Genomic DNA, 25,270 nt, shown 5'->3' on the forward strand with positions numbered 1-25,270 from the left:
TTTCTTGTCTTATATTTAAAGCTATTTTTTTGTGTCCAAGTATAAGACTTAATATACTCATCCTTATTGTCATCTTATTCAATTTAGCCTAATTGCTCCTGTCTCCCAAAACTCCTTTTAAATCCTGAGTCTGTCACTCAGGGGATTCCTTAGTCATTCCTCTAAGCTTTGGGTCTTCTACAAGTCTGATGGACGTGCCATGCAGGGGTCTTTCTGTTAGCAACCTATGCTTTAACCCTTTCCTTTCCTTCCCTTCCCTTCCCTTCCCTTCCCCTTTCTTTTTTTTTTTTTGAGGCAATTGGGCTAATTGACTTGTCCAGGGTCACATAGCTACCAAGTGTCAGATTTGAACTCAGGACTCCAGAACCAGTGCTCTATCCACTATACCACCTAAGTGCCTCACTGTAAACCTTCTCAAACCACTGTGTATTATCTACACTGATCCTTTTGTGATATAAATGGAAATCATGTAGAAAGGCAGCAGACTATAAGAGGTTAAGTAATTCAACCAAGGCTAGTAAGTGGGAAGGCAAAGCTAGAACTCAAGTGTCTTGAATCATGGGACCAGAGGAGAATAGATCAAGAACTGGAGGAGACTTTGGAGGCCATCTAATCCAAATTCATTATTTCACATTGAAGGGAACTGAGGCTTGAGGACTTAATTGACTTGATTTATTCCTAAATCTGGTGCTCTTCCCATGTAATGCAGGCCTTTTAAGAAAAAGTGAAGTCATTTTTACAAAAGGCATGACATAATGAGGTTTAAGTATATGAAACTATCATTGCAATATTGTAAATATGGAGTAGGGCAAGATAATTATATATAATAAAGGATTATTATATTGTATATAATAAAGGATCTACAATAGACTATAAGTTTCTTTGTTGTTGTTCACTCATTTGAATTGAATCCAACTCTTCTTGATGCTGTGTGGGTTTTTCTTGGCAGAGATACTGAAGGGGTTTGCCATTTCCTTCTCCAACTCATTTGACAGATAGGGAAACTAAGGCAAACAGGTTTAAATGACTTTTCCCTGAGTCACACAGCTAGGAAGTATCTGAGACCAGATTTGAATTCAGGTGTTTCTGACTCTAGGCCTAGCATTCTATCCACTATGCTACCTAGATACCCTAGATTTCTTTTAAACAGGAACTATTTGTTCTTATCTTCTGATCACCAGCACTTAGGATAGTGCTGGATTATAAGGTCATAGATTTGAAGCTAGAAGGTAACTCAGAGATATTCTCATACAACCCCTTCATTCTATAAAGGACAGAAAAGAAACCCAGAGAAGTTATATGCTTTATCCAAGGACAAACAGACAGTAAATATCAAAGGTGGGATTTAAACATAAGTCCTCTGATTACAGCACCAAGTAGTCTTTCAGTTGAACATGACTGGACTGAACAACAGACTTGTTGCATTCCTCTGTGTAATATGAGTTCCTTGAAGCATCAATGGCCTAGAGACAGGGTGATATACTTGGAGTCATAAAGACTTGGGTTTGAATCCTGACTTTGACATTTACAAAAAGTAACTTATTGATTTTTAGTTTTCAACATTCACTTCCATAAGATTTTGAGTTTAAATTTTTCACTCTCCCTCTCTTCCCCACCTTCCCAAGATGGTGTGCAATCTGATATAAGCTCCACTTATACATTCATATTAAACATATTTTAACATAGTTATTATGTAAAGAAGAATTGGAACTAATGGGAGGTACAAAGAGAAAGAAGAAAAAAACAAAACAATAAAAGAAAAGGAGAGCAGTGTCCATTCAGACTCCAAAGTTCTTTCTCTGAATGTGGATAGAATTGAGCCTTTTGGAGTTGTCTTAGATCTTTACATTGCTGAGAAGAGCTAAGTCTATCAAACTGACTTTGACATTAACTAGGTGTGTGACCCTTGTCAAGTTACTTTATCCCTTTGTAGCCCTCATTCTTTATATGTAAAAAAGAGATGGTCAACTTCTATGATCTCCAAAGCAACTTCCAGTTAAATCTTGGATACTTGAATTTAGAATTTTTTTTTTTTGTATTCCCAATGCCTAGCAAATAATTGTTGAGTAGCAAATGCCGGTTCAACAATTAAATGAAAGATTATTGAAATGAATTGTGTCTATTCTTTGAGGTGACCACAAGTTTCAAGTTCATAAGTCTACAAATATAGAAACAGATGAGAAATTAGGTCATTAAGCATAATTCCCCCTCCTAGAATGTGACTACAACCCAAACTAGTTAATTTGGATTCTTGTTAGAAACTTAGTTTAAAGGCAGAATGAGGTTGTAATTCAATTCTAGAACGAGGTATGGGACAACTGTCTGTTGATTTAAATTATACAAGTGCTTTGTTGCTCTTCCATTAGACAAATAAACAAGAGTTATAGATCTCTGCAAAATGTTTGGGAAAGATTCCCATGGAGAACATAATTGGATCTTTGAGATGAGAAATAAACATTCTGACATACTTTTTAAAAAATAAGAACTTCTCCCTTGGTTACAAAGTTCAAATCAGCAAGTGTTGATTGAGTATCACTCCTAATACTGAAGTAGGCAAAAGAAAAATAGGAGTGTTCCAAACCACAAGAAGTCTGTAACTTATTTGGGCAGATAAGTCAAAGAGAAAGGAAAAGATAAATAATGCAAGATGGCAAGTGCTATGGGGATTTACTGGATGGAGGAACCATTGTGAGCCGGGATGATTAGAAAAGCTTTCATAGATTATATGGGACTCCAGCTGACCTTGAAATTTAGCTCGGTAAGTTTTTGATTTTTAGGATAGCAAAGAAGATATTTTAGACGGGTGAGAATGATGTGCAGAAAGATATAGAAAAATACAACATATATTGTGTACTAGAAGTTAAGTCAAGATTGGATTCAGTCTGAGGTGTCATAGGATATTAGAATGAAATAGTAGGTTGGGGGTGACGGGGAAGTTCTATGGTAGAGATTTGGGCCTGAAGTCAGGAAGACCTGACTTCAAATATGGCTTCAGACATTTTTCTAGCTGGTGATCCTAGGCAAGTCAGTTAACCATGTTTGCCTCAGTTTCCTTGTCTGTAAAATGAGTCAGAGAAGGAAATAGCAAATCACTCCAATATCTTAGCCAAGAAAACCCCAAATGGGGTTACAAAGAGTAAGATGCAACTGAAACAAATCAACAACAACAGAAGTAGACTGGGGTTAGAATGAGAAAGGTGTAATGGGAATGTAAATTTTAAAGATCTTCCCTGCCCCTAGGCTAAAGTGCACCTGGAGCCTGGGGTGGAAGGCTTGTTTTTCAGTAGATACTTTTTGATTGGCCAGTGGGTCCAGAAGGTTGTTACATTCTCTGAGCCAGGAGAGGCTATATAAGCCCTGATGTGTAGCTTTGTTTTGGGGGCTCACTTTGAGAAGTGTTCTGTGATTTGATCTGGATTCTGGGAAGCCATTGTTGAGATACCCCTCCTTGGCTTTGAAAAACCCAGATGTTGATTTGGTATGGATGTAATGGTTGGACAGCTTGGAAACTGTCTACTTGATCTGTTTCTCTGTCTTGATAATTCTGTCTGTGTATTCTGAAGTTCGGCGTGCTGACCTTTTTCCCCCGAACTAGGTGAATGATATATATTTGACTGATTTAAGTAAGCTTGTTAACCCATTTTGAGTTGCTTTCCTTTATCAAAGCAGATCTAAGAACCTGTGTTGGCAGACACCCTGGGGACGCTGGGGTGCTTGCTGCTACAAAAGGTCATTTAAATGAGAACAAGGAATTAGGGATTTATTTCAGAATAGATATTGAGAGAAGAAGTATAGCATGATGCATGGAGAAGAGGCTTCAAAGACCAGGAAGACCAAGTATCCTTACTTCAGACACATACTAGTAGTGTGACCCTGGGCAGGTCCCCTTAACCTCTCAGTGCCCTAGACAACTCTTGAAGATGGGAAATTTCAAAGAAGGGACCACCTTGCATGGAGTGAGGGAGTTTGCTCATTCAAGAATTCTCTATTTTAATAAAATTATATGTCCAGACCCTATCCCTACAGGTATTTTAGTATGTTACAAGGTAAAGAGTACTGAACTAAAATTTCTATGTTCTAAAGAATTTAATGTTTGTTTCAAAATACTTGTGATCCATGAAGAAGAGAGTGCCAAGGACCAAACCTTGGGGAACAGCCACGTTTGCAGAGGGAAGAATATAAGATTCACTAAGTTTGTCACAGGATCATAGATTTGGGGTTGGAAAGGAGCTTAAAGGCCATCCCATCCAACATTCTTTTTACAGATAAGGAAACTGGGATCCAGAGAGAAATTCTGTGTCCAAGAAACTATTAGTTGTATCAGATCTGAAATTCAAGATTCAAGTCTTCTGGCTCTAAAGTCTCTTTGTTCCATACCCCATTCTTCCTCTCAAGTCCTTCCCAAAATTAAGGTGGTCAGTATGTGAAAGTGAATTTGTGTTTCTTATCTTTCTTTAGTTGGTAGAATGCCAGAGTCAGCAAATTCACTTCCAAGGCTGTAAAATAGGCATAAAGCTCTTCAACAAGCAATTAACCTTGGGAATATAAAGCCAGGACACATATAATGTATGATGAACTTAACAGTTCCTGCAACATTGAAATTTTGTCATTAGCCATAACAAAAGAAAAAAAACACAAAATGCAGATTAATCTAATCATTTCCAAAACATTTTCATTCTTCATCTTATTTTGAAGGGGAGGGAGAGACCTGTCCATGTTGAGAACTCTCAGCAAGCTGCCTATTCAAAATGCAGAATCAACAACTATTGTGCAAACTCTAGTTTTGAAGAATTGTCTGAAATCACTGAGAAGAAAAGGGATTTGTCTAAGGTCACACAGCCAAGATGAATCTGAGGTGGGACTTAAGCCTAGGACCTCCTGACTCTAAGAATGGCTTTGTCACCATATTCCTTGTGCCATTTTGCAAAGTGGGAAGTAATTATACCCATTCTAGGACTGTAGAAGCAAAAGCCTGGGAAGGTTATGACCGAGCAAAATCCAGAACTAGAATGAGCAGAAGAGGTTAAAAAAAAGATGTTAGATGCATGAGATGTGTTCAAGAAGCAGAAAGCGGTCTTATGGTTTAACAAATATGATTCTGAGAGAGAGAGAGGCACAGAGAGGAGAGACAGAGAGAAAAGAGAGTTAGAGATAAGAAAGGAACAGAGACAGAAAGAGAAAAGAGACAGAGAAAAAAGAGACAGAGGAGAAAGAGGGAGGGAGAGAGGGAAAGAGTGCAAAGACAGAAAGAGAGACAGAGAAAAATAAAGAAGCAGAGACAGAGAAATAGATAAATATGGAGGGAGAGAGAGAAGAAAGGAGAGGAGAGGAGGGGAGGGGAGGGGAAGGAAGGGAAGGGGAGGGGAGGAGAGAGACAGAGAGATAGGGAGAGAGAGAGAATTTATTGAGGTTAGATGGAAAATAATTGGGTATTTTTATGATTTATTCATATAGTGTGTCTTTTATTTTACTTTGACTGAGGTCATCTTGGGGCCAGTTCAATTTTGTGTGTGAGCGTGGTTCATTTTATTTACTTACATGGAGATCCTTCAGATTCTTAAAATCTCCATCTTTTATTTCAGCAATTTTGTTGTTCTGTAAATCCAGCAGGGTTGTGTCTGGAGGGAGATCTTTTGGCACTGATTCCAAGCCTGTGGAGAGCAGAAAGATAAGTGATCAGTAGAAAAGATTACCTAATCACAAATTGTGATTAAAAAAAAAATCTTTTCATGTTGCAATAACTTGCTTTCCCAACAACCTCTCTTTCTTCTTCAGGGATTTATTTGGAGAGTGGCTTAAAAATATGTTCTTTATCTGCTTTATCTGTTCCCACTAAGGCTCAGCATTCTTTTTCTTCATTTCATGATAAACTGAACTAGATCTTCCTCCCCAGAAGTATGATCTCCTGAAAGATGAACAAATCTCTGTTTCCCTAGAGAGTGCATACCAACCTCTGCACTCAGCAACACTCTTCCCCCTTCATTGTTCATTTTCTTTTAAATGCTTTCCTTCGATAAGGTTGTCTGAGTCAAATGTCAAGATCTCCATTTCTTTTCTGAATACTCCCCTAAGAAAATTTTAACAATATTCAAATAATCAGTTTTAAAGATAAGGAATTTGTTTTTCCAAGGTGAGTGTGTCAAAGACAGCTTTACCCTGGAGCAAATGAAATGAGCGATTCTATTTTTTGGTTTTCACACAAATGACATTTTATACAAGTTTTCTGGAAGAGAAATCTCTTCATTTTTGTTTCATGTGCCAAAGGAGTATTGGATAGTCTCAATCTAAGTCTCTCTTTGGGACCATTTTCTGAATAGTTATTATGGAGCTAAAATGAAGTCATGGAAACAAAATGATCATGCTAAGTTGTTGGATCACGCTTGTGGTTCTCATCTTTCTGGCCATTTAACTGGGGGAGAGGGGGGCTTGAGTATAGATTTTAGCCATGGATTATTATCAAATGGTCTGCAAAAGTCAGAATGATTTACAATCAATCTACAGGGCCAATGGGGATAAGCCACATTTGGAATGACTGCATGGTGACATATAGAAATTATTTTATTAGCTAGGGAAGGGGCCATTAACTATTTTCACCCAGATTTCTTCTTTTTTGTTATCCTATTGTACCATGCATTTAGTCTACCAGAAACCTTAAATAATAATATCAACTCCATTTAACACTTTATTTCAATTGTAAAATGAAAGACAGCATGATGGAATGAATAGAAGAACTAGTCTTTTAGGTATGAAGGAATAAATTCAAGTTGTACTTCTGATAAATAATATCTATGTGACTGACCATGGACAAATCATAGCCTCTAAGTCCTTCCTGCAACTTCCCAAGACATTGAATTACCAATGAATTGGTGATCTGCTCCAACATAGAATGGAAGCTCAGTGAGGTCAGGGACTGTATCCCTAGTGGCTACACCATAGTGGGTACTTGTTGTGTGTCCTCTGCTCTCAAAGAGGATAATGATGTCAGGGAGGTGATGCCATGACATGTAAGTGAATTGGATTTAAGTGAGGGAGGGCTATGCAAAGTCACCAGGCTCACTTTCTCCTCCTGAATTATCTGGATTGTATGGTGAGATACAGATCAAGATGACTAGAGATGGTGGATGCAGTGGGAAACCTTGGCCTTTTTAAGCTCAGATCTTTAACAGGTTTCACTTTGACAGAGCCAACATCCATTCAGTGATTAAGGCTAGGTAAGAAATGAAGCAGAGAATGGCCTCTATACCTAGTCAATATAGAAAAGAAGAAAGAAAAGAAAGAAAGAAAGAAGGAAGGAAGGAAGAAAGAGAGAGAGAGAGAGAGAGAGAGAGAGGGAAGGAGGGAGGGAGGGAGGGAGGGAGGGAGGGAGGAAGAAAGAAAGAAAGAAAGAAAGAAAGAAAGAAAGAAAGAAAGAAAGAAAGAAAGAAAGAAAGAAAGAAAGAAAGAGAAAGAAAGAAAGAAAGAAAATCTAGGAGTGAAAGACCCTCAGGGTTTCTGGCCAAAATGGAAACAATGTTATTTATATTCATTCTAAGCACTTATTAACCAATTGATCAATTAATCAGTGGATATGATTTTCATAGAATTCCTGCACACTGATAAAATCACAGTCCATTTTTTTTAAGTATAAGGAACTACTTTTATCTCCTTTATTTTATCTTAAGTGAATTTCATTGTTCATTCATTCATACATTCATCCATGCTTGAATTAATTCATTCTTGAATACATGCATTTTGGAGAAAGGGATAGGACAGTTTATGACAATGATATTATTCCTTTCTATTACCTTCAACCAGAATTTGTTAAGTGCCAACTGTATGCAAGTCACTTTACAAAATATCATTCCACTTATTTAGTCTTAGAATAGTTTAAAACATTTAATTTGAATGTACTTTGCGTGTTTAATAAAAGTGGTAAATGTCTAATCCTGTATATCAAAATACTCTGGAAATTACCTCTCTTCATTGCATAACCAAGATTGCTTTATAAGAGAAAGACTTAGGTTAAAGAACATTATCTTTTTTATATAATCACCTAATTCTTGATTGTTTCTAAGCTTTGTTTACATGTCTTCACTAGGCTGATCGTTTTGCTCAAGGTTGGTCTTTATCCCAAATCAATAGTCAACTCTCTTTCTCATTCTTGAAATACATTAAAAAAACAAAAATGGTGGGAGGAGCTAACAACAGGATAATTTTCCTTTAGGGTGAGTTACAGAAATCATCCACGGAGAAATAACAAATGAAACATTTTCAACAACTAGTAGAAAGCCACCAAAGTTGTCAGCCTTGCAAGAATGTATTCAATTGAGGTTTGTAATAGCAATGGTTACCATGTTAGGAAATGATAATTTCCTAATTGCATGCCTTTTGGGAAGTGGAAACTTCTGCCAAATTTCTGTTAATTAGATACTTGAACAGAAAACACAAAGAGATAGCAATATGCCTTTCCCTAAGAGGGGGAATTAGGCAAATGTGTCCATGTCTTTGTTTCTCATAGTGCCTATTCAAAATCTTCATTTTTAATGGAGTTTCTTTCCATATGTTTGACTTAACTTCAACATCTGACTTAACATTGGGTCCTGGCCAAACTGAAAAAAAATAAAATAAAACTCCAGGTGGGACATGAAGTGAAGAGGATGTTAAAGCACAGTACATCTGGCTACGTGACAAGTATAATTATGGTAATATAACCTGAACCTCAGTTCAGCAGGAAACTGCTTGGAGTAAAAGTCATACATTTCCCTGTCTTAAAGCTCGGGAAGAATCTCATCATCAATGTAAAACCAAGGAAAAGTCGGAATTTAGAACTTGAGTGAGGGAGGGTACATCCAGATATTAAAGCCATTAACCTTGCTTAGCCCCTCTTTACCCTGGTGAGCCCATGGTAAACCTATGATACTGACTGATACTTCATCAAGATGAGGGGCTGACAGAGACCTTTAGCAGGCAGAGTTTATATACTATTTAGCAGCACAGGAAATGGTTAATCTCAGCAATGTTGCTGGTATACATTCCTTTTAATGTACCATATAATCCTAGGGCTAGTGAAGACGTTAAGGGATTCTTTCACTCATCTGTCTACTTCTAGTATGATAGAAAGATTGCCTCTATGCTAGAGACTCATGAAAGGGACCTAAGAAATCATCTAGGATAATGCCTTCTTTCAATAGATCGACAAAATCAGGCTCGAATTGCTGAAGTAGACTTTTTTTTTTTTAACACACACAGCTGATTAGCATACATAGAATTAATTTGCAATTGTCCTATTCAGACATCTTCAGTGATTCCTATAGTCTACAGACTAAAATTTAAATTCCTTATGTAAGATATAAATAAGATAAAAATGCCTTGGCCTTGATTTAAGGGCCTCCCCCTAATCTGGATCCAACATACTTTCCTAGGCTTATTTCCTACCACTCCCCCATTACAATCAATTAACAAGCATTTATTAAGCACCTAGCATAAGTTTCCAAAGTGGGTGATACCCATCCCGGAGGCACTGAAGTGATCCATGGAACAACAGTAGTTAGAAATGACACAAATAAAAAAAATTAAAGAATTCAAGAAAGTAGATTTCCAGGAGGGCCCTGAGTAATTTTTTTAACGGGGCAGTAGGACAAATAAGTTTGGGAACCTGTGAATTGTTCCAAGAATTGTGTTAGATACTGGAGATACAAAGACAGAAAAGAAATTGCTCCTGCCTTCAGGGAGGTTTTATTCTATAAAGGGATACAATATGTACATTATATGTACCTACGCATACTACATCTTTCTAACTGACTTGTCCCAACTCTCTATCCACTGTGTCATCTAGCTGAGATATGTATGTATATGTGTGTATACTATATATAACATACACACAAACATATATGTATATATATGTGTGTGTGTATGCATGTATACATATACATACTATTTTAAAGAGGTATTTGGGGGCACTAGAAGCTTGGAATATAAGTATATGTGTATGTATGTATATATATGCATACTATTTTAAAAAGATATCGGGGGGGGGCACTGGAAGCTTAGAAGATAAGCAAAGGCTTCATATAGAACCTGGCTTTTGTTGAGATCTGAAGGGAATCAATGTTTTCGGTTGACCAGTTTCTTCATATCCCCTCTTGCATCTCTTAGCCTATTCCCTATACCTGGATCTGCTTCCCATACATTTCTATCTGGTTCAATTGAAATCAACACACATTCAATGCCTACTGAGCTATTTCTACCTTCAGAGTATCTCTTACCTACGACCCCTTCTCTCTTCTCACATACTCACTTCCTTAGGTCAGGTTTTCATCATCTCTTGTCTATATTATAACAAGAGCTTCCTAACTTATCTCCCTTTCTCAAGGCTCCCTTCCCAGTCCAGTTCATCCTCCAGATGGACTCCTTCCCTTTAGGAAAGATCCGACTCTGTCGCTTTCCTACTCTATCTACACCACCCCCCTCCCCATGATACCTCCAGGTGAAAATATAAACTCTGCTGTTTAACTTCCAAAGCACATCATAACCTGTCTCCAAACTACCTCTTTAGCTTCATTTTACTTAATCTCCCTTCTAGCATTTTGCAGTCCAGCCAGAATTTTCTGCACACGTGACAGTCAATCTCCATCTCTGGGTCTTTGCAATGGCTATGGTCAGTGCCTGGAATGCCCTCCCACCTCATCTCTAACTCACAGATTCCCTCTTTGTCTATAAGATGAAACTCAGTTATCATTTTCTATAGGAAGCTTTTCCCGAGCCTCTCCTTGACAAAACGCTATTACCCTCCCTCCCAAATCTCCTTCTGTTTCATTGCTTTGTACTAATTTACATTTTTTTCTCTTTAAATTTATTCTGAATATACTTTTAAATGTACTTTTTGTCTTTCCCATGAAATTACAAACTCTTTAAGAACAGGGATTTTTTGTTTCATTGTACAAGTATCCTCAGTGGTTATCAAGATGCTGGCATATAGTTGGTGCTTAATAACTGCATGTGTGTGTATAAGATAGTCTTTAAGATTTTGCCTTAAGAAAATTATTTTAAAGCTGTGATGGGAAAAGCTAGAGAAGGAAATGACTGAAATTGTGGAGATCAATTAGGAAACAATTACCACAATGCCTGGCACATAGTAGTAACTTAATTGTTTATTGGGTTGGATTGAAGGAAAGAAGTAGGGTTATATATATATATATATGAATGAGGAGAAGGGTATGAATGCAAAAAGTTTTTTTTTTAGGTGGAATTGACAAGACTTGACAGCTAATTTAATATGGGGGTAAAGGAGAAGGAAAAATCAAGGATAAGACTTTAAAATTGGCTAAATGAAAGATTGTTTATGTCATTCAAGGGATGTAGGGATTTAGAGGAGGGTTAAGGGAAAAGAAAAATAGTTTCATTTTGGGTATGCTGAGTTTGAGATGCTTACAGGACAGAGATCCAGAGAGAGGGAAGAATAGAGTAAAAGATTTAGAGGGAGACAGAAAGAAAAAAGAGAAGGAGGAGAATAAACACACTGAAATGGCAAGAGAACTTCAAAGAAACATAGAAAAGTACACAAAAGAAAAGCGTGTTTTGTTTGGCTTCTTGTTCATTAGTTTTCTTGGGACCAAACAAAGTCTAGGATTGCCATGAAAGATTTTTCTTCTCACTCTGTAAATTTATGAGGATATGGTATGGGTTTTTAAGTTTATGAATTTCTCAATGGGTGTACTTTGGAGGATTCACAGGAGATTACAGACAGGCTTCTAAAGGTCTGGGAAGGCACAGGGACAGGAAAAGGAATGTGACTGAGCATTATCTACATCATGGGAGGAGAGAACCATATTAATGAGATCACAGATTCTACCAAATGATTAAGTTCATATTAAAATTAAAAAGAAAAAAAAAGTAGAATTAGAACAAAAGTTTGTCTTTAACTCCCAGAAAGATTAATGCTCATTTCACTACCCCTACATGGTTACCCACTTATATTAGGGAGGAGAGTCAATGTGGAGCAGCTGAAAGCTCCCAATATTCAGAGTGGGAGCGCTTGGGTTCATATCTAGGCTCTACTATTTTCTACCTAGGCAGTCTTGGTCAAATCCTTCCATCTCCCTTGGCCCCATTGTTCCAAATGTAAAATGAGAGGGGATTGTACTAGATCACCTCTAAGGTAGCTCTAAACCCATGATCTGCATAGAGCAACATTATGCTTATTTTTCTGATAATGCAAACATCATTATTCCCATTCTTAGTCTTTGAACTATACCACTTGTTTGAATAGCTTTCTCCTCCTCCCCTGTTTTCATTGACTCAAATCCAAACTATCCATCAAAGTCCATTTAAATTCCTACTTTTTTCCTAGAAAGTCTCTCAGGATCATCACTATCCCAGGTGACCCCTTTCCTCTGAACTCCTCCAAACTTATCAACTTAAGAATTAAATGTGCAACCTATACTGGCAAGGAAATGCCATGTAATATATACAAAACTGACCATAAAACCTAGAAAATATAATTTAAAGTCCTGTCTTTGATATATACTGGTGATATGATGACCCTGGGCAAGTCTCTTAACCTTAGTTTCCTTCTCTCTAAAATGTGTATCATGATTATAATAACACCAACTTCCTAGGTTATCGATGTTAAACTATGTAGAAAGTGCTTTGCAAACCTTAAAGTACTATATAAGTATTGGCTATTTATTAAGTACCTACTATTTGTCAAACAGAGGCAGCTGGTGATGCAGGGGATAGAGTACCAGCCTGGAGTCAGAAAAATCTGAGTTCAAATCCGGTCTCAGACATTAACTGTGTGACCCTGGGCAAGCTACTTAACCCTGTTTGCCTCAGTGCCTCATATATAAAGGGAGTTGAAAAAGGAAATGGCAAACCATTCCAGTATCTTTCCCAAGAAATCCCCAAATAGGGTTACAAAGAGTCGGACATAACTGAAATGACTAAATAGTCACAAAAATTTGCTGAACACAATAGGCACTGAAGATAAATAAAACCAAAAATAACTATATTATAGAACAGATTGTGACTGAAGGCTGGCTAATCTAAATTGCCATAGAGATTTTTCCTACCCTGAGATTTTGAGATTCTATGATTTTGAAGGAATGCAAATTTGAATATATCTGTCATTTAAATAAAAGTCTTTCATGATTACTGTACTGATATAGTAAAAACAATTTGCTACAAATGTTTGAGTCCGTTCAAAATATCCACTAGATGGATTGGGATTTTAAAATACCTAAAAGGACCAAGTAAAAAAAATTTTTTTGCATCAGTTGACACACCCAATCCTTCTAGTGTTAGAAGTTCGCATGATTTTTTTTTTTAAAGAAGATTGGCCAGAATAAGTTAAATTCTATTTCTCACAAAGAATTAATTATTTTTTAAAAAGAAAAGTATAACACACAAAAAGCTTAGATCATGTTTTTATCCTAAATCTTTGTAGCTATACTGAGGAGATTTTTGCCTATTACATAATCTAAAAAAAGACTTGTCATAGAGTGGCAACAACTCTGAATTATTAGGAATAAAGTCTCTGGAGCAAACAAAAAGCCTGTAGAGGGCATGACTAGTCAATTCTCCTTTATTTGAGTAGTAGCAAACATCAAACCAAGTATGACCCTTCAACGATGCATTTCTCCATGTTTCACATCACAGCTAAATTGGGAGAAGACGAGTCAGTCTAGAAAGAGAGAGAGAGAGATATGCATATATGCACATATACATATGCATATGCATTATACCTAATTTTTTTAAATAACATGTCATTACTTTATTGATATATTACTCTTATTCTTTCCACATGTAGTAATGGATGACATTTTACTTTATTATTCTCTTCTGCCTAAAAGAGAAATGGTCCTGGAAGACTGATTATTTAGTCGGTGATTAATGGTTCAATTATCGAGGAAGTTTGATTCACTTGGAATTTCAAATTATGTACATCCACTTTCAAAATAGTTAATTTTCTTTGTAATCTATTGTTTTACAATTAAAAACTAAGTAAAGAAATACAAACTTTAAAAAACCTGCTGTTAGCTATAAATCCTTAAGACATTGATATTGAAGGCAATAAATTTTATAGTTATCCTTAAAATGTGACTGTGAAATAGCTTTATCCATTAAATTAGAGAGCAATTAAAAGCCTACAATTTTCTTTATAGAAGCTGTAATAGAATTTCAAAAACAACACAGGAATATAATCTAATGACCTCAAAATTATTTTAGGTGAATTGTTTTAGTGACTAGGGTAAAACGAATGCAAAATAATCGTATAGGTGAATGAAATTACTTGTTAGTTTTTTTTTAATGACTTTAACCAAGGGCATATGTTATTTGACAAATTTCTCAATACACAGTTCTTTCTTATTTTATCAATGGTAGTATTTCATCCCTTTTAGCTTATCTAGTGTCATTAGGGAAGGCCACAAATCTAATTAAGTTTTCTCTAAATCAAAAAAGGTTACTTAGAGTGATCACTCATAAAGTGTTAGAGGCTGAATGATACTCAAACTGTTTCTAAAATATTCTACAATAATTTATTTTTAAACATATGCAAATATACCTGCATCTATGAGTGTAATGTATATATTTATGCCTGTGTGTATAATATATGTGTATGTCTGTTTGCACATATGTATGTATGTATATGTGTGTATTTCTAAAGGAGCCTGAGGGTTTTTTTTAATGCATCTAGTTTGGTTTTTGTTTTTTAAGATTTACTATTTTTAAAAAAATCTGTCAGGAAAAAGGTACTTTCTGAAATAAAGGATAGTAAATAACTACTTTTCCTTATGGCTATTCCAGTGATAAATAGCTTTGTTCTTCTAACAACTGTAAGAAATCTGGTGAACATCAGGGTGGAGAAAGGCCAGGTCATCCCAAAATTTCATGCATTTTTCAATGGCATGCTTCCAAACTCCAAGATTTATACAAGGGCTTGGTTCCCAATCTTATTTTCTTCAACTGTATCTTGGATTTCAACTAAGAATAGGATGTTGATACTTTTTTGACTTTATGTTAATATGAAGTTAATATTATTCAAGGTGCAAAGAACTGTCTTTATGGTCTAGTGCAGGGATATTCAACATCCATTCAGTACTTTGGATTGGCACATGAGGTACATATTTTGGGGAAAGTAGAAGTCTTTGCACCATAGTTCCTTTAAGTTTCGCAAAATGATCTACCCCATGTATGACATCAGTCCAAAGCTTTATCAATTTTCAGTCTGTCTCTATTACTGAGTGACTATGGAGATGAGTCGTCGTTCTTTTCCTTCAAAATTCAAAGGGAGAAAATTAGGTTAAAATTATTTGAACAATTCTTCTATTCTTGAGCAAGAGCTGGCTGTCTTTTACTTCTGTATCCCCAATGCCTGGTGAAATATGTAGTACACCGTAGGCAACTAATAAATGTTTGCTGATTGACATGCCATTGACCTAAGGCAAATTGACATACTCTAGGTACCATGTAATGTACATTTTTGTTCTTTTTCTTGACCTGTAAGTCTTCCAAAGTTGCTGTGGGGTTCTTTCAACCTGGAAAAGGGTAACAACGGTGAATTTCCAAACCTCTTTCACTATGTGAACTTCTCCAAAAAGGGATGGTGGGAAACTGGCTCTCTAAAGGGTCAATGAACAAGCAAGGCTAAACTTACAAATGGAATCTTATCTCATCAAATCATTCACTCAATTAAAAATATTTATTAAGTGCCTACTATGTGCCAAGCACTATGCTGAGAGTTGGGGATACGAAAAGAGACAAAAAAGCCTCTGACTTCAAGGAGCTTACAATTTAATAGTATAGATACATATCAATTCAGTACTTCCTTCACTGGTGCAGATTGCAACCCCCTGCATCCCCTTCTCATTATTTACCATTTTTTGTCCACAAATTTGTAAGAATCCTTCATATGACCCTCAAACTATTCACTACACTGTCTCATTCTAACAAATATTTATAAGCACCTACTATGTACCAAACACTGTACTAGGTACAAAAGCAAGACAGCGACTCTCAAAGAGTTTACATGTCACAATCTGTTTACAAATTTATAAATTACTAATATATGTAATCAATATGTATATGTAATAGCCTACCATGACTCAGGTGCACTAAGAAGTGAAGAAATCATGGAAAATATGTAAGAGGTAATGACTGAGTTGAGCTTCGAAGGGACGTGTCTCAGTCTCAGTTTCCTCATATGTAAAATTGAAATAATAGCCCTTCCCTTATGGGGTTGTTGTGAGGATCAAGTGAGATAACATATGTAAAGCAACATGCAAACATGAAAGAACTATAGAAATATTAACTGTCATTAAGTTATTTATGAAATATAAATAACCCAATTATGCCTAACGAACTCTTTCCTATAGTCACAGAAAAAGTGGGATCCCTAATGCTCATTATGTATAAGTCCACACCTCTTCCCTTGATCTCATTCTTTCTCACTTCTTCTAACTTCCCGAAGTTCCCTATTCTTACCAGAATAATTAACCTTTCTTTTGAAACTATATGATCACATCATTCCCTTACTCCAAAATTTTCATTCTTTCCCAATTGTTTCTCTCTATGTCCAACTCCTATACATGGCATCGTCAGACCCCCTTAAAACTGAGAATCTCCTCATCTTCCTAACTATATTTCATTTATTCTCTTCTATTCATTCTACAGGATAAAAGGATGGTTACTGGATCTGTAATTTTATTGGTATAATAAAGTATCCATTTAAGAAAAGATATTCTGCCAATGAAGGTCTCTAAGCCTGAGAATCTTAGAGAGTTTCCTAGAACTTAACTGACCTGCCCAGAGTTATACAGATATTGTGGGTCAGAGAAGACGCTTAAACCCCAATCTTCCTCGTTTCAAGGCTGCCTCTCTATCCAAGGCCCCAGCGTTGACCTGACAGTTTAAGATCCCAGAGCTGTGTGGAAGAATCACAATTTGATCTCATTTATCGTTCAGGACCTCTAAGATTTCATCTGGAATACTTGAATTTAATTCAGCCCATATTTATTAAGCACTTACTTTGGGCTAAGTACTGAGGCCCTTATAAACTTTAGCCAGATACATTCTTGCCCTCATAGAGCTGAGCCATGAAAACATTTTAAAATAACTTTAATAAAAAGGAGGAAACATGTCATATCCTGCTAACAAACCACTCAAATGGTTCATAGTGAAAAAAAATTGGCCTTCATTATGTTTCTTCTAAATCCCATTCATTTATTTATCCAGCTGATGGTGTTCGTTGGTATATTTTCTCTAAAGCCCATCCTGAGTCGTTTTTGTTCCAAAGCGAATTCCTGAAGATTAGACCTAGAAACTCCCAACACAGTACTCAAACTGGCCTTTCTAAGCATGATCCCAATCTTCTCAGATATGTTTGGTTTTTTTTTGCAGGCCAATTGGGGTCAAATGACTTGCCCAAAGTCACACAGCTAGTAATTGTGTCAAGTGTCTGAGGTTGGATTTGAACTCAAGTCCTCCTGACTCCAGGGCTGGTGCTCTATTCACTGCGCCACCTAGCTGCCCCTCAGCTATGTTTTTTGAGGAGGCAGAAAGGCGAGATGGAATCCAGATCTAGCATTTCATAAGAGTGGAAATTCACTTTATCCATGGGATTTTGAAAACTTTCTGTAATTTAGAGTCTTTGGGAATTAAAGTCATTGAGGTTAAAAGACCTGTGCAGTCTCAAAACCTTCCTACAAATTTAGATTTTTTTTATTAGGTTTTGATTTTATTTTTAAACCTCAACATGAAATTCATAGATACATGAAGCTCCCCTGTGAGGAAAAATCTTCCAATCATTAGGTTGGTGCCTGCTCTCTAACACAGGTTTTCTTTCCTCATAGGGTAACTTTTCTACCACTATTTCTGGGCCTTCTAAGACCTGTTTCCTAATATTTAGACAGACCTTTTAGGGTTAACTGTAGGCATTGAGAAATTTAGTAACTTGTCCAGCATCACAAGCCTGAATATGTTAGAGATAAAGATGGAACCCAGGTCTTCCTGACCCTGAGATCAGACCCTCTCCTCACTACTCCAGACTGCCTATATATAGAAACAAAATTATAGTAGCATCTTCTCTTTCTCTATTGTGGCAGGAATTTGATACTGAAACTGTTCTCAGCCACCCAAACTATGAATATGTGCTTAAGTTTAAAATAAAACCTTTTTTTCTTTATAAATATAATTAGATTATATTTCAAAAGAGAATACTTTCAACATGTATGATATTTTCCATGGAAAAGACTTGGTGCAGACCTCCAACTACTACAAGATTTCCTCCAGGCTAGAGGTTACAGAGAAGACATCATCATAAATTTGTAGAGGGGATTTCCTCATTTGGAGATTCTCTAAAATCAATGAAAGCACAGATCTACTTCCTATTCCTAGAATTACTAGTAAAAAGATGTCAATATCTTGTAATCATGGTGACAGGGTAGCTCCTTTTGAAATTCTCACAACGAAACTGGAGAATATTATGTTCAACAAAAATTAGCTTTTTAGCATGGGATGATGATTCATAATCATCTTAGAGTTTATTTTATGTATCACAATGTGTGTTAAGTGTGGATAGATAGTATGTGTGTGTTTATATGTAATATATATGATATTTTATATACATATATGCATTTATATATTTATATTTCTCCCCTTGGAACAGATATGCTAATCATGAAAATTGGAAGTTCATTGCTCTAAAAGACTTAATTTCAAAGAACTGATTTCACTAAACCAGGATTTTTCTCCAAGGCACTGTAGTATATGGAATGAGTGCTGAATTTGGAAACATGGAATCTGCAGATCTGCCCCCTCACTAAATTGTGGAATGTGGGGCAAGTCTCTTGACTTGGGGAGGCCTTAGTTTCCTCATTTGTAAAATGAAGACAAAATGTCTTCTGAGTTTCCTCCCAACTCAGCCTGCGATAAGGTCACTATTCTGTTATACTGTCTTGTCTTTCTCCTTTCCATTTATATCCTATTCATCTTTGGTGATCCCCCCCACTTTTTTTTTCAAAATTCAACTTTGATCTATAAAACATGGATTGTTGTATTTTTCTTCCTTTTCTATAGTTGTCTTTTACTAATGTTATTTTTGGCTGAAGGAAGAGGAGATGAGCTGGCTACAGTGATCCAAGGCAAGGACAAGGTTTCATTCTTCCTCTGTGTCAGCTGATTTCAAAATCTCGTCAGTCCCTGATGGATCTTCTAACCCCACCCAAGAGATGCATTTAAAAGGTTGAACTGGGGACAGCATATGGAATATTGTGGATGTATTATCAATCATCTTAAATTCTAAAACAAAATTCAAAACTAGAAACAGTAAATTAATCATACCATCTTCATAGGGATAAGGGTAGGGACTAGATCTGTCATTTCATCGGTATAAAAAACTCCCGGGTTAAGAAAGTCCATTTACTAATGCAAAGTCAGGGTCTTCCTCTCTTCAACTTATGATCAAATATTAGAACACTGAAAAGTTAAGTGACTTACACAGAAAATATGTGTCAGAACTAGACTTGAACATTGGTCTTCCAGGTTCAGAGGCTGCCATCCTTGCCATTAGATCACATTACCTCTCCATTATCTTTTTATAGGAAAAATATTATCTGATTTTCTCTATGCAAAGACTTGAGGGAAGGGGAATTATTATCTTATTGAGAGTTGCATTAACCACCAACATGGGATGATAGATTTAAATCTGGAAGGAATTAGAGAGACTATTAAATCTACCTTTCTCCTATTTTACAGAGTAGAAAACTGAGGCACAGATGGGTTAAGTGACTTGCCATGGATTATAACTACTAGGCAGTATTTGAACCCAACTCCTTCTGATTTTAGTTTTAGTGCCCTATCCACTACACCACGAATGTATTTGCCTCTAGCTTACATACAAGCTTGAATGTTACTATATTTTTCCTATTTCATATAGAAAAAGAGGAACTACATTTTAAAAGTTCAAATCATTGTTAAATATTAATTGAAGACTAAAGTTGATGAGAGTGAATTTTGATTTTTTATTTATTTTTTCACCAATAATACAGTTTTTAAGCAATCAATTGGTTCAATTTGTAGTCATATGATGATAACTCAAGAGCTGAAAAGAACCTCATAGGCCACTGAGGGCAAATCCCTCAATTTACAGATGTGAAAATAGAGACTCAGGGAGCTGAAATAATTTGCTCAAAGTTGGGTATATAGTAAATATCAGGGAGAAGGACTGAAACAACAGCTAAAGAAGTATTCTTTCCACTGCACTATTACTAGAAGTCATTGTTTTTGACTTTAAGAAGTGAATTTAGGATGCAAGAAAGGGAAAATATAGATATATATGTGAATATATTTATGGATAGACACATATGTATAACTACAGATATTTACATATATGTGTATAGAGACATTCATATATATGTATATGCATAGGTGTTTATGTTACATCATATATGTGTATATGCGTCCTAGGCAATTCTCTAAAACACTAAGTTGGAGAGTAGTTGTCAGTCTGCAATGGGAGAGGGAGTTTCCAGAGTTCCCTATTCAAATGAAATCATAGGCATGGTTTAAAACAAACAAAAAAAGAAGTTGTCTATAACTACAACTATGGAGAGAGTGAAAAAGACAGAGACAGAGAAACAGAGGCAGGGAGAAAGACACGGAGAAAGAGGGACAGGGAGAGACAGAGAAAAGTTAGAGACAGAGACAAAAAGAGAGACAGAGACAAGAGAGGCAGATAGTGGCAGACTGAGACAGGGACAGAGACACAAAGAATCAGTCATCTCAGCCTCTACTCCTTTCTTTCTACATAAGAGTCTATAAAGTACAAGAAACAGAGTGGTAAAGCAGATGGAGGCAGATAGACTTAGGTTCAAGCTCCCTCTCCAACACATCAATTAACAAGCATTTATTAAATTCCTCCTTTGCCAAGCACTATACTAGTGATCATGGGGCAAATATCTACAACCATACTTTACAGATGATTGGCCAGTCTTCATTACTGAAGGGAGAGTCCCCTCCACCAGCAGGTTCCTCCGACCTTACACTGTCTCCCCTTCCTTGCCCCCAAAGCAAAATAAATTTGAGAATTTTTTTTCTTTTAATCAGACTTCTAGGGAACAGATGAAATGTGGGAAAATAACTCATCTTTATAAACACTGCCATGGCTTTCCCAGATCCTTGAACTGTGTGCCATCCTACAACAACATTTTTATTATGTGTTCCTGTGAATGACTTGGTGTTTTTTAATGATGTGGAATTGGAAGGCCATCCCAGAATGCTTTTATCAGGCACTGTGCTTTGAAAATACTTGTCATGTAAACAGTAAAACAGTTCAGGGCAAGTATTTTTGTTTCTTTTTTTTTTTTCGACTGGCCATATCTCTCTTGGCGCCAGTATGTTGGATCATAGAAGTAATTCATGTCTTTATACCTTTCACTTTGAGTCTTAGAAGAAAATAGAGGAAAATTTGAGAATACTGTTGAAATACTGAACATTTCCTACCAGATGTCGGTCTTAAGTCATTAACATTCAGAACTGGTCAAGAAGATTAAAATATAAAAAGCAGCTATAGGTAGTGAACATTAGAGTGAATGGACATTAGTTCAAGTCCTGGTTTTGCCACTCATTCTCTCTGGACCTCAGTTTTCCTATTTGTAAAATGAAAGGTTTGGACTTGGAGGTCTCTAAGATGCATCCCAGCTTTAAATATATGATCCTAGGACCTAGATTTGGGTCTTGGTTCTTCCACTAAAGAATTAAGTCACTTTAGAAAAATCACTTAACTTTTTATTTTCTGTAAGATCAAATAACCTCTTATGTATTAGTAATATTGATATCATGTATTAGTGATATATTGTAGATTATAGGATAAAATCACTACTGTTCATTATAGAGAATTGTATCCCATTAACCTTGGAGCTGGTGACTACAGCATCAACACTCCTCACCCCTATGAATCACTGTCATTATTCCATTGTGACTTTTCTTTTCATCCATCATTTCCTTATTATCTAGGACACTGCTGACCAAGACATCACATATTTGATTTCCAATGAAAACTTCTATTGAGGCAGCAGATAGAACAACTTTATTGAGAAATCCTGTGGTTAATAGCTTTAAAGTCTGCTGACAAAGTGGCTATGATTAATGAACATGCCCCTCCACCAACTATAGTTTTCCCCAACTCTAGTGTTAACCAATCATGAAATCATATAATTTATTCTATTTTAATTGCTCTCCCAACTGTATAAAAGTAGTTAGCACTCAAGAAGGGTCCCTGATCAGGAGAAAGATCTCTGACCCAATTAATTAAGTACCTCCAGACTCCCTAAGAAATTAATCAATCATGAAAAAAATGCCTGTTGACTGAACTTAACTTCTCTCAGCCTTAGTTGTTTTTTTTTTCTTTCATCTACAAAATGAGGACAATATTAGCAACTACATCATAGGGTCATTGTGAAGATCAAATGAAATAATATATGCAAAATGATTTGTAAACCTTAAAGCACTGTAGAAAAGTTGGGTATTATTAATTATGTACCTCAAATGTAAGCCCATATTTTGACACTTTAATATTTTAATAAAATTTTGTGATGTATTTTAACATTATGTTAATAACTTTTCTTCACTACTAACTTCTTGGGATAAGCAAGTCCTGGATTGTTTGATTGAACCAAAAGCTTGGGACAAGAAATACTGTTATTAGTATTTTTTTTTCATTTTCATTTATAGCTACTGACTTAGATGTTCTCTTTGCAAATAACAGATTTCCAAAGACCTTGTTCTTAAAGGTGAAATGGATCTTGGAGGTTCTTAATTTTACAAATTGGAAAATGGAAGCCAAGAAAGAAGCAACTTGCTCCAGGGAACATAAGCATCAAACAGCAAAGCCAGAATTCAAATCTAGGTCATACCAGCTTCGAGGATAGAAGCAGATCTTATATGTAAGGTGTTTTGCAAACCTTAAAATGTTATCTAACAGGTATATATTGAAGACTGAGATGAATTTTAGAAGCCATCTAACCCAAGTTCTTCATTTTATAAATGAGGAAACTGAGGGTAAGTGTTCCTCAGAATCAGGATTTGAACCAAGGTCTTATGATGTGGTACAGTGTATAGAGCACTGTGCTTGGAGTCAGGAAGAGTTCAAATCTGGCCTCAGACACCAGCTGTGTGGCCTTGGGCAAGTCATTTAATCCTGTTTGCCTCAGTTTCTTCATCTGTAAAATGAGATGGAGGGAGAAATAGCAAACCACTCCATGGTCTTTGCCAAGAAAACCCCAAATGAGGTCATGAAGAGTTGGACACGACTGAAACAACTGAACAAATTATGACTTCAGAGCTCACCCAACTTCTCACTACCTCATAGCTGCTTCTTATTAGATCACAATCCATTTTACTAATGCTGAATTTTTATCATGTGATGTTGAAAGCTAACGAGGTACTTAAAAAAGAGGAATTTCAGATGAACTTACCCAAATCAGAACACTGAACAACTCGAAGATGGCATTGGCAACGAAAAGGGCAGACTGGACCCAATGGATCTAGGTCAAAAATACGGTCGGTAGGACCTACCCCAGAGGCCTCATCCTCGAGCATAAAGTCAAATAAGCCAGTTTGAAATGGCTTGGCCCAGCAAAGTGGTACAAGAAGGAGGAAGATGATAGATTTCATGGTTTATTTCATTGATTTTTTTTCAGGAGCAGAGAACCTGGGGACCAAATGAAAGGGTTAGAACAAGATAGAACATCATCATTACAGATTTATTTCATCAACAATATCTCATCATAGATGCAAAATATCAAAGAATAGCAGGATAAGTGTCCGCTTTTTCATCAGCTAATAGAACATTAAAAATTTTGCATGGATCAATTAATATTTATAAAATCCCTTCTATGTAACATGTATGGCACTATGGCTGTGGCTATAAACGTAATTAATACAAACCCTATTTGCAAAAAGTACACATTTTAAAAGAACAGGGAAATCATAAGCACGTTTCCATAGTATGTAATTAGAAAGGTGGAAAGGGAATAGAAATATGATTTTAAAAGGCCTGTTTGCAGTTTAGATGTGAAATAAGATCATCTATCTTCCATACCTTCTAACCCAGAAGTCCCACTGCCAGGCAAAGGATACTAAAGGAAAGGCTTCATGTACACCAATACAACTAGTCATATTTCTTGGTTGTAAAATGTAATCTAGTTGTGGCATGGGGTCCCATGGCATAGACCCTTATTCTTGCTCCTTATTTATGCTGGCTGGTCTAGGATTCTGAAAGGAAAGAATCTCTCTCAGACCTAAGGATAATCCTCATGTTGGGAATACTTTTTCTGCTCCTTGCCACGGTAGCTACTAAGCCCCCACTGGCACGTTTACCATTTATGCTACATCAGTCACCATGGTACCATTAACTCAAACATAAGAGACATGTTAAATAATGAGACAAAAGCAATATCATATTTACTCAATAGAAGATCAAAGAAAGAATAATCATATGATTTATTCAATTGAATGCCAGAACAGAAATATTATTAAAGTCCTCCCATAAAAGTAGGTCACACTCCCTCATCAATTCACACAGTACACTAGAGAAGCTTAAAAGAAAAGCATGTAATTAGGGAAACCAATGAACCTAGGGCAACTGCAACTCTGGACTACAGGCCACGATGTCTTTGGTTCCTCCCTGCTTAAAACCACTTCTGTAATAACTGATCCCTTTCTGGTCCTTACCAATTTCTTGCCAGGCAAAGCCACTCCTCTTCTGCTCACAAGATTAATGAATCAGTGACAAGCTCTTTTCCCTCACTGCTAACCGTAACAGGGCACTAAGAAAAAAATGTTATGCTCTTTCAGTGACATACTCCTGAAATCTAAAAATAGCAGATGATTATGCTTTGTTCAATCAGCTCCAATTTTCTTCTCACAGCAAAGCCCAACTCACAACAAAATAAATGCAAACTTTCTCCTTCTTAAAGAAGAAAGGACAGTAGAAAGCAAAAAGGCGTCTGTGGAAATTTTCATTCCTCTCAACTGTACATAACAGTAGATAGCAGTAAGATCCAATACATCTTCCAAAAGCAAGATCAATTCCTTTCCAATAAACTCAAGAGCAATGGCTCAAGTCTTTCTCCAGTCAGGCAAAGCAATAATTTTCTTTCAATCAGCTGAAGAGTAATCTGTTTCATCTGGAAATTTTTTATGCTTTTTGTACTTCTAGATTTAGTTTACCCCTATGTTCTTAGAGCTACATCTTCCTTCCTTCCTTCCTTCCTTCCTTCCTTCCTTCCTTCCT

At 36.3% G+C, this 25,270-nt stretch overlaps 1 protein-coding gene across 3 annotated transcripts in view; it reads right to left on the minus strand.

Moving 5' to 3' along the window:
* Positions 1-25,270, minus strand: part of DCN (decorin) — a 50,599-nt gene that overhangs the window by 17,061 nt on the left and 8,268 nt on the right. For 2 of the 3 annotated variants that reach the window (XM_069095143.1, XM_069095142.1), the window contains exons 2-3: positions 23,451-23,686; positions 5,539-5,651 (exon numbers count right to left, since the gene is read on the minus strand). In XM_069095143.1, the coding sequence (XP_068951244.1) occupies positions 5,539-5,651; positions 23,451-23,649 (312 nt within the window). In that variant the 5' untranslated portion in view covers positions 23,650-23,686. Of the gene's footprint in view, positions 1-5,538; positions 5,652-13,545; positions 13,661-23,450; positions 23,687-25,270 lie in introns of those variants that run through there. The other variant, XM_069095144.1, reaches the window with a different exon arrangement.

This window comes from Petaurus breviceps, unplaced genomic scaffold (genome assembly GCF_028583685.1).
Source record: "Petaurus breviceps papuanus isolate PSGF00001 unplaced genomic scaffold, PetGlider_PUasm1.0 225, whole genome shotgun sequence".
NCBI lineage: Eukaryota > Metazoa > Chordata > Mammalia > Diprotodontia > Petauridae > Petaurus > Petaurus breviceps.